General features: G+C 40.4%; 1 protein-coding gene across 1 annotated transcript; it reads right to left on the reverse strand.

The window, feature by feature from the left end:
- Positions 1 to 8788: 8788 nt before the first annotated feature.
- Positions 8789 to 10349, reverse strand: LOC143629293 (protein phosphatase 2C 37-like). The gene is made up of 4 exons (XM_077098601.1): positions 9919 to 10349; positions 9502 to 9816; positions 9286 to 9391; positions 8789 to 9177 (listed from the first exon to the last, which is right to left on the reverse strand). The coding sequence occupies exons 1-4, from the start codon at positions 10327 to 10329 to the stop codon at positions 8846 to 8848; spliced, it is 1164 nt and encodes a 387-aa protein (XP_076954716.1). The 5' UTR covers positions 10330 to 10349; the 3' UTR covers positions 8789 to 8845.
- Between the last annotated feature and the right edge of the window lie 505 nt (positions 10350 to 10854).

The raw sequence follows: 10854 nt of genomic DNA on the forward strand, positions 1-10854 counted from the left end.
GAGCCCTAATAATACTCGAGGTATGATGTATGGTTGTATGGTAACGAAGAGGGAATCGAACCCTACTAATATTCGAGAACTAGGGAACCGAACCCTACTAATATTCGAGGAAGGAGGGTACCGAGCCCTAATAATACTCGATGAATGAGGGTACCGAGCCCTAATAATACTCGAGGAAGGAGGGTACCGAGCCCTAATAATACTCGAGGAATGTAGGGCGTAATGCTCTTTATAACGTAAGATATGAAAGCAAGTTAGTACAAGAGAAAGTATGAAAGTATGAATGAAAGAATATAAGTTTGTGTGTATTGTATAATGTATGATTAACTAGAACTCACTCAGCGTAGCTGACTTTTAGTATGCACGCAGGTGAGTAGGATGAGGCGGCTCGCTTGAGGAGACACGTGGCATTGAATAAGGGGCTGGCATCAGAAGGCTCGAGACGTGATATGTTTTAATTACTTTGTTTTTTTGAAAGACAAGTTGTTTGTTTAAGACAAGTTTTGGATTGTTACGAAATGTTTTAGGAAAGTTTTTAATGTTCCGCGAATGTTTTAATTAACTCTGATATTTAGAACTGCGTTTATGAGTAAATCCAACACGAAAGTAGGGCTACCGGTAACGAGGCCTTACAGGTGTGATTCATGAGGTGTGGAAATTGTCATGTAAGTGTTACGTCATTTTCACACCACTTCCACATAAAGCTATAAAAGTTGGATCTGGTTTTATTTTTTACACTACGTGGAAACTGTCATGTAGGCAATTTTCAAATAAAGATAATAACAATTTATAAAATTTAGATAAACAATGCAACTCGAGCCGTTTAAAACCGTACATGAGAGCAAAAAACTGTGAAATAGTTAAAGTCGTATACGAGGGCAGAAAACTGTGAAACGGTTTAAAGAACATATAAATGCAACAAATTTGTTTTTAATGAAATTTATATCAAAATGTGTAAGGCCCCGAACCCGGTAGCCCTACTTTAGCGTCGGGTTTACTCATAAACACAGTTCTTCAAATCAGAGTTTATTAAAACTTTTCGCGGAATATAAAACATCAATCATTTGTTACAAAACATTAAATCCTTTCTTTGATACCATAACACAAAACTTTATATTTAAAACATCTTTACTTCTGTCTTCAGATGCCAGCCGTTCAATCCATGTCGTGTGTCATCCTCATGCTAACTCTATAATCAGCTCACCGGTGTGCATACTAAAAGTCAGCTACGCTGAGTGAGTTCTAGTTAATCGAACGCCATACAATACATACACATACATACATATCTGTAGATACATATTCATACTTCACTAGTTACCCTTCTGTTCTACATACATACTTGCTACCATACACACATACGTATCTACAATCACTAACCTCAGTCTACCGAGAGTACGTTCATAGTTCACCGTCTATACCTGTACTCAAGGTCGTGAACACGTACAAGGTTCGCAGTCCTTACCTATGTTCACCATTTATGGTACGTACAAGGATCGCGGTCCTTCCCTATACCATAGTACATCCACAACACGTACAAGGTTCGCAGTCCTTCCCTATGTTGCAACCTAATTCATAGCACGTACGAGGTTCGCAGTCCTCCCCTTTGCTACAAAATCAGCACGTATAAGGTTCACAGTCCTTTCCTATGCTGAAATACATCCACAACACGTACAAGGTTCGCAGTCCTTCCCTATGTTGCAACCTAATTCATAGCACGTACGAGGTTCGCAGTCCTCCCCTATGCTACAAATACAGCACGTATAAGGTTCACAGTCCTTTCCTATGCTGACGCCTATCTACATTACGTATAAGGTTCGCAGTCCTTATCTACGTTTACATATATCATCTACTTCACGTATAAGGCTCGCAGTCCTTAACTACGCCATTACCAGCCGAGTCTATGTTCGACAGAAGCTAGAGGGATTTGCCATCCTAACTTACTATGTCGAACGTAGAACTCACATGCCATTCGTGTACCTATATACACATACTTACATTATAACATAAGAACACTCTAGGCATTCTTTACCTCATTCATTTAACAACCATACCCCTTGTCGTTACGTGCAATATTCGAAGATCGTTCACGCCCCGACAAGTATTCATTTGAAATATTCATACATCTTCGATATATAATATTCGTACCTTTATTTTTAACCTGACAGTACGCGCAATATCCGAAGATCGTTCGCGTACCGACAAACAATCATTCATATCTAGCACACATATCACATAAGACATACACTTATCACTTAGGATAAATGTATTAACAACACATCGAGTATGCACACAGCCCCGAAAACATAACAAAGAATGGGGCTAGAAACTCACCTGAACACGGTTACGTTCACCGTTAATCGTAATCCCTTTCTTCAGCTGTGCACGGCTGACTGTGTAACAAGTACACGTATCAAACAACTATCACTACTCATATCATCTTTCCAGTCTTAACTACTACCCACAACGAACGGGGGTTCGGGGGCAGCGCCCCTGGCAGCGGGGTCTAGGGGCGGCAGCCCCTAGCAGGGTCCAAGGGGCAGAGCCCCTGGCTGGGGTTGAGCTGCCAGGTCAGCTTGGAAAAATTTTATTTCCATTAACTGTCTTAAAACATTTTTCATTAGATTTTTAATTTATTTTCTAATCGAACTTGGCTTTAGGCGAAGTTAAACCTCAGGCGAACTTGGCTTTAGGCGAAGTTAAACCTTAGGCGAACTTAGCTTTACAGCGAAGTTGTCATCAGGCGAACTTGGCTTCAGGCGAAGTTGTCATCAGGCGAACTTGGCCTCAGGCGAAGTTACCAGTTAGGCGAACTTAACTTTACAGCGAAGTTGCCATCAGGCGAACTTAGCTTGCAGGCGAAGTTCATCAGGCGAACTTAGCTTGCAGGCGAAGTTCATCGCTTTGAAGGCGAAGTTGCCCAGATGCAGGCGAAGTTGCCCAGACAGCCGCTGTTCGGTTTCTTTCCAGCCTTTTGAGCGATTTTAACACCCTTTCTATGGTTCAATATCACCCACTACGCTTCCCGACCATTTTCGGTCGCTTATACACTAAAAAGTTTGGATCTTTAAACTTCAAAGATCAAGAATCATACCTTTTTGGGCTTGTTTGCATCTCGTTTACTTGCTAGCACACTAATCGCTCTCTCTCGGACCTGCCCGATTCTTCCCTTGGCCCGGCCGGCCGGCGAAGTTAGTGTGGTATGTGTGTGTTTTGGAAGTGTGAAAGGATAAGATGGAAATGAAGATATTTTTGGTTTAGGGGATATTTATATCCCTTAGATCCCATTCTCATTTAACCCATCTTAATTAATCCAAGTCCATAACCCACATCCATTACCCAACACTAGCCCGACCCATACCAACTCCTATTCTATTATTTATTTCCGGCATATTAGTGTTGAATACCGTTCGACGCGCGGTTGTTAATAGGTTAGTGTTCAGTTTCCTCTTATCATGATTCATGCGGATAGACCGGCACTTTCATTTATTGGGATGACTGAACTTTTCCCCTTCAACTGACCTGCGTGAAGGATTGCCTTTTTTTGGGTTTATGCGGGTTTTGCCGCCTTCCCCATGCAACGACTTTTCACGTAATTATGCGGTGAAAACCGGCATATTAGTGTTGAATACATTAACCGTTCGACGCGCGGTTGTTAATAGGTTAGTGTTCAGTTTCCTCTTATCATGATTCATGCGGATAGACCGGCACTTTCATTTATTGGGATGACTGAACTTTTCCCCTTCAACTGACCTGCGTGAAGGATTGCCGTTTTTTGGGTTTATGCGGGTTTTGCCGCCTTCCCCATGCAACGACTTTTCACGTAATTATGCGGTGAAAACCGGCATATTAGTGTTAAATACATTAACCGTTCGACGCGCGGTTGTTAATAGGTTAGTGTTCAGTTTCCTCTTATCATGATTCATGCGGATAGACCGGCACTTTCATTTATTAGGATGACTGAACTTTTCCCCTTCAACTGACCTGCGTGAAGGTTTGCCGTTTTTTGGGTTTATGCGGGTTTTGCCGCCTTCCCCATGCAACGACTCTTCACGTAATTATGCGGTGAAAACCGGCATATCCGTGTTGATAGTTCATAAAAGTATAAATGTTAAATCATCAGCGTCGATGTTTTAAGGAGAATCATTTCCATTAGAAGTGGCTCTTGGCCTTTTCTTTACAAATTTGGAATTGATTTACATGCAAACTGTGTAAATGAGCTCCCTTCCATGTTGTTGGGATGGGAGTGCCATCGAGCCGATACGCACCTGGTTCGGGATCTCGTTCTTTACGCAGCATGTAGTCTCCATATTGAAACTGGAATTTTATTCGTGTTTTCCCCAGCTGGGGTTCTACACGCATCAGCCTGCTCAGCGTTCATTGCGCCACGAGGTGCGCGAGCGTCCCATCTTTGACAAATGCTTCGACCATGTCCTTTACGTCTATGCATTCTTCGGTGTTGTGGCCTTTTGTCCTGTGAAAGTCACAGTATTTACTCCGATCAGCATTGTGACGATGTCGGATTATCTGAGGCTTTGGCCATGGGAGCTCCTCGGTGGCGAATATCTCGGTGACGCTTTTGGTGAGCGGCGTCCATCTGGAGTTCTTGTTTGACTGTACGTTATCCCTTCCGCCTAACCGATGTTGCAAGCCGGATGAGGTGTCAAAGTTTACCCTTGACTGCCAAATGCCTAGCTTTCGCTTTTTGTTTAATCGGGCGGTAAGGACGTTGTCTTCCCTTGTTTTCTGGGTGTAGAGGTTTGTGCTCTGTGGGAGATCTCTACCCAGTTGCTTCTCAGTTTCCGCAAAGCGTTTAGCTGCTGTCATGATGGCATCCCATGTGGATGGCATGCCATCTTTACCCGTTAAGGTGCGGATGAGCTCTGGGTCGTTCGCGCCCTGAATAAAAGCAGCGCGAACAAGATCTTCGCTAATGTTACCCAGACTTAGCTTCTTCGAGTTGAAGCGAGTGATGAAGTCTAGCAAAGATTCATCTTCCTCTCGAATGCATTTGAGGATTGTCCATTGCTCCTCGGTATACTTTCTTTGCTGGCTAAAGTGTTGGCTAAACTTCTGTTGGAAGTCTGCCCAGTCGTAGATGTGGTTGACCGGTAGACGATCGAACCACGCTCTAGCAGCCCCAACAAGCGTCATTTGGAACATGTAACACCACGTAGGTTCCGTCCAACCACTGACGGTTGCCCCCGCTATGAATCTGTTCAAATGATCATCTGGGTCAGATGTACCATCATATGTGCCTATGCTGGACATTTGTTTGGCACTTTTTGGGGCGATTGCTTCCGCAATGTCCTTTGCAAATTTGGACGTTCCCGCATTTGCAACGTTTGGTCTGAATGTTTTGGAGAAGTCACGTGGACTTCCACCTGTGTTTTTTGGTTTGAAGGCTTGTCCAAAATGCCTTCTCGGTTGGGAGTCCGTTTCCTTACGCTTCCCTTTTGCCCTATGGCGAGGGTTCGCGTCGGAGTCGGATTCCTCCGAGTCATCGTCCAAGTATTCTTCGAATTCGTCGGCCTGTTGGACGGAACGCAAGCGTTCGTCCAACTCAGCTTGGAATTCCTTTTGACGTGCCTCCGCCCATGCCTTAACTTCATCGAGTGTTTGGCGGGGGAGTCTTCGTTTCTCTAACTGGGTATCAGTGAATCCCAGTGGGCGATCATTTACTGCACTTGCCCCAGCTTGGGTAACTGGGGTAGTGTTCGTAAAATTTACTTCACTTGCCCCGGCTTGGGTAACCGGGGTAGTGTTTGTAAAAACTGTGTTGCCGGTATTTCCCCCAGTAGCTGGGGTTGTGGTTACCGGAGTTTCTTTAACCATCTTAGAAGTTTGAAAAAACTGGAGAAAAATGTTCTATCTTTATGCACGGATGACGCCAATGAAGAAACACTAACCGGACCCCGAGCAGATTATGGGTAACCTGGGGGTTAGATAGATGTTTCCCAGGTTACCCGTAATCTGCTCGGGGTCCGGTTAGTGTTTCTTCACATACCAACTCCTATTCTATTATTTATTTCCTGATAACCCGAGTAAACTTTCCATCTATTATTAAGTAATATAATTAATATCACTTTGAAATTTCGGGATGTTACAAAATGTTCATAAAAAAAAGATAAGCAACATTGTATAATTATATATTTTTTTCTTTTAAAAAAAAAAAGAAAAAAAAAATATAATTATACAATGTTGCTTATCTTTTTTTTATAAACATTTTGATATAAATTTCGTTAAAAAACAAATTTGTTGCATTTATATGTTCTTTAAAAAAAGAAAGTTAATATGAAGTTATTATTGAAAAATAACACTACTAGAAAATGGTTTATTTTGCTATAAAAAATTTCTATAATTTTCCCACAACTCAGATTTTCTGACAAATTTTCAACAACTTTTCAACAATAACCGAAAGCAAAAAAGGTCTTAAAATTTAACAAAAGTTTCCTACAACGTAGCGGCGTCAAGCAGTGTTGTCACAATTTCGTGGAAAACATAAATCAATTTCGACAAATTACCGACAGTTAGTTTAATCATTTATTAAATATTAACCTCCGGAATAAAAAATCAACATACAAAAAAAATAACACCCGTTTGTAGCAAAACAGTCGGAACGCTGGTAATTTGGCTACATATTTGCTACAATTTTGAAATATATCATAAATACCACACTTTTGTGGCAAAATTGTGGGAAAAATTGCAAAGTTTGCTACAAGTTTCCGGCAACAGTGTATTAATTATTGAAAATAAAACACTAATAATAATGAAACCACACTTTTGTGACAAAACGGACAGAATGCTTGCAAATTTTGCTACAAATTTGATACAGAACTATAATAATCACACTTTTGTTGCAAAACTTGCAAAGTTTGCTACAATTTTTTGTCAACTTTGTATTAATTATTGAATATAAAATCTAATAATAATGAAACCACGCTTGTGTGGCAAAATAGTCGGAATGCCATCAAAGTTTGCTACAAGTTTCCCGCAACTCGTGTTATTTATTGAATATAAAAACTAAATAATAATGAAACTACACTTTTGTGGCAACATTGTAGCAATTTTGTTGCTAAGTTTGTTAAAGTTTATGACAACTTAGTATTGTTTGTTGAATATAATATTAAATAATAAAAACACACTTTTTGGCTAATTTGTCACAATTATCGCAAATGGTGGCGGTAGCTGGGATATAGTAGTGGTGATTGGTGGTGGTGACGGTGTACGCTGGGCGATGGTGGCGACAGTTGCAAGTGATGGTTGGTGATGGACGACAACAGTGGTTGTGGTGAGAGGCGACGATGGTGGTGGGTGGTGGTTGCAATGGCGGGTGGTGGGCGGTAGGAAATAACGGTGGTTGATAGTGGTGGGTAGCGGTGGTAGGCAACGTTGGCGATAGCCATGAGCGATGGTTGGTGGAAGTTTGTGGATAAGTGGGGGTGGTGGTGAGTGGCCGTTGCGGTGGTGGTGGGCGACGACAACGATAATGGTGGCTGTTGTTGGATTTGTTGTCTAATTAAACGCACACCATCCACCCATAGAGGGTATCATGCATGTCATTCATGCACATAGTTTACGCATGCCGAGAACGGTGTTTCACCAGGGCGGCTTTATGCATTAGCCATGTCGGACCATACATATTACCCATGTCACCACACCCATGGGTCAAGTGATGTGGTAAATACTGAACATGTTAGACATGTAAAAAGACTAATTTGTTGTTTAAATACTTGAATTAAATTATTTGAGTTTTCTTGTTTATATTCAATAATGTGGGGATTTAATGAGTATGCATGAATGTTATAGCAACGAACGATCATTTTTAACTTTAATTTAGACATGTTATATCATCCATGTAGCAAAGGGTACCGTGTCCAAAAAATAAAAATAAAGAATATATGACTAGAATAAAAATATAAAAAGAATATTATTGATCATATACCTAACTTCCAACAAGAATATACGTATGTATAAATTTATATGTGCTGTACCAATGGGAGAAACACAAGTGTACGTGGATAAGAATAACAAAAGTCAAAAAGTCATGGCAAACCACTCTTGTGTACTTGGAATTTTAACTTACGTGATACTTTGGTGACACTTGTAAACGATTAACAAGAGTCGTCGTCTTTTACGTCTCAAAAAGTTGAACATGAAATCATGATAGACCCGAGCATATTTTCTTGAATTGCAATCATTTATGTCACGACTTAATTTATATTTTATATAATAATAATATTATAAACAAGAAAATATATTATTCTTAACGACCAATAAATAAATTCTAGCTACCGGTAGTAACCCGATGGTAAAAGACAACACTATACGTCTGCGGTCTTAGATGACGTTGATTAGCTCAAGCAATAAATTCTAGCTACCGGTAGTAACCTGATGGTAAAAGACAACACTATACGTCTGCGGTCTCAGATAACGTTGATTAGCTCAAGCCTAACAACTCCTGTACCGTGAAAAATTCGTCTCCCAAAAACCTTTATAATAGAACCTAGATGTGATCGAATTCAAACTTGAAACTCTACGATCTACAACCAAAATATTCAATTCCCCTCTCATTCCCTATTCTAGTCAAGTTAAAACTCTTGCTATAAACAAGAACGTATTCAATTCATAATAAATAAATCAAAGGATGTAAATAGTAAATTGTATTATATTGCTTTGATTCCAAACTATACATTTTATATATTGTAATTGGAACTATTTTTATATATTTATCGATAACAGTAACAATACATCAAACCGTTCTTCTTCGATGGATTGATGTACAAAAAAAGATCAGAATTCTTTAAAAAAAATATTAATAATATTATCAATATCGAATCTCTGTTAATTATAAGTTCTTTCTAAGATCAACCACCAACACGCTAACGTTATCCGAGCTATGTCTAGCCAAGGCTAATTTCGACAAAAGTATAGAAGCATCAGAACATGCCTTATCCGAGCTCTCACCACGGGCTACATTTAACACGCTTCCTGGTGACCGCGGTGGCGATGGAACCTTATGCGCCCTCAAGCACATACTCGCCACGCTACATGCAACGTCATTTGATACCACGTCCCATAGACCGTCACTTGCTATGATAAGACACTCGTCTTCAGCTGTTCGTTCGGTTATTGTTACCTCGGGTTCGGGTATCACGTATGGCTTTAAATAGCTATCGCCTGATAATTAACATAAACAATATTAGTTATTGAAAATTAATCTAGATCTTATTATACTAAAAATCTAGGATAAATAATTAGAACATAGAACATGAATATAGATCATACCAATTGCCCTTGACATTGCTAGAACGCCGAGAACTCTAGCGCCGTCCCAGTATATAACTCGGCCTCCAGCTTGTTCGATTCTTTCAAGTTCATCAGGTCGATCAGGCTACATTAAAAAAACAAATTTGTCAAATCAAGTGATACACATAAATTAAATATCCTGCAATAATAAAGGTCCTGGGTTAAAGTATTAGTACAGGGAAACTAATACTATACCTTATGATCTGTCGAGAGGGGTATAGCAACACCGTTCCTGCAAAGCACTGTACGTGAATCTCCACAATTGGATACGATGATTTTGTCAGGAGTAACCACCGCCACAACTGCAGTAGATCCAACCGCATCACATTGAGGAGTTTGAAGCTCGCATCTACAATTTAAGCTGGAATCATAGCTGCTCCATTCGGTTACGTCCTTATCCATTCGTGTGAAGCTCTTCAACATCGTCTCCTTCCATTCGATTGACTTCTCGCACTTCTTCACTTCCTCCTTCACTATCTCGTGCATCCTGTCTTTACACTTCATCGCCACCTAAATAACATAATAAGATAACATAAACCACATCAGCATACAGTATGTATATAATAATATATGGCTTAAGATATTCTATTTCTTAATGGGATAATCACGTACATGTGAGCATCCATGGCCATCATACACTCCATAAAAGTGTAAATCATCCGAATCCGAAGTATTTGTCTTACAAAACGACGGTTTCACTGCGACTGCATCTTCCAAATCCCTTCTTCTCCCACAAACCACCGTAAGCCCAAATCTAGAGCTTTTCTTATCGAAAACTTCCGAAGAAGAATCCGATGCTCCGGAACAATCGGCTTCCTCCTGTTTTAATTTATTCGATCGAACCGAATTTTCGATAACCTTTCTTCGCTTTCTTTTGTTTTCTGGTACAACCATGTTAGACGCAGCAGCTGCGAATAACTTAAGTTGTTGAATCTCCATCCGACGCCGTCTACTTTGCGGCTCAACCGTAGACGTAGACGGTGTCTTTGTCTCGCCAACAACACCGCAACACATACCAGCCATATCAAGTTCAGATTTCAGACTTTGTAAGTTTCCAATATCAATTAAAGATGTTGAAATAGAAATAGCATAACAAGGGAAGGGAAAGCAAAGCAAAAACAATGATAAGTTTTTGTGGGAGGGGTGTATGGGAAGAGAGATCATATTATACCTGCTGGGAGAGTGGTGGGACCAGACAGCTGCCCGTCACCGTCACGGGAAGACCCCCCCGACATGTATAGTTGGTGTGACGTAGAAATCTGAAACCCAAGATGAAATCCTACCCGTTGATTTCGAAATAAAATCTTCTTGCTGGTGATATCCTGAATGTACACGTGGGTAGTTATTATGTGACTAATACGTGGTCCAATGACAAGGCACCACGGTTCTGTGAAAACAAATAGGCTTCCTTTTTTGACATTGTTGTGGGGCTGATGTGTGACTCTTGACCCGAAATGTTACCCGTTGCATATTTGGCGCATTGAATTTTTAAGTTATTAATTATAAAATTGATTAGAAAGATCTACGAACGATAGACCTATCTTCAAG

Source organism: Bidens hawaiensis, unplaced genomic scaffold, assembly GCF_021521415.1.
Source record: "Bidens hawaiensis isolate Kalapana, Puna unplaced genomic scaffold, B.hawaiensis_p1.1 tig00005179_1, whole genome shotgun sequence".
Lineage (NCBI taxonomy): Eukaryota > Viridiplantae > Streptophyta > Magnoliopsida > Asterales > Asteraceae > Bidens > Bidens hawaiensis.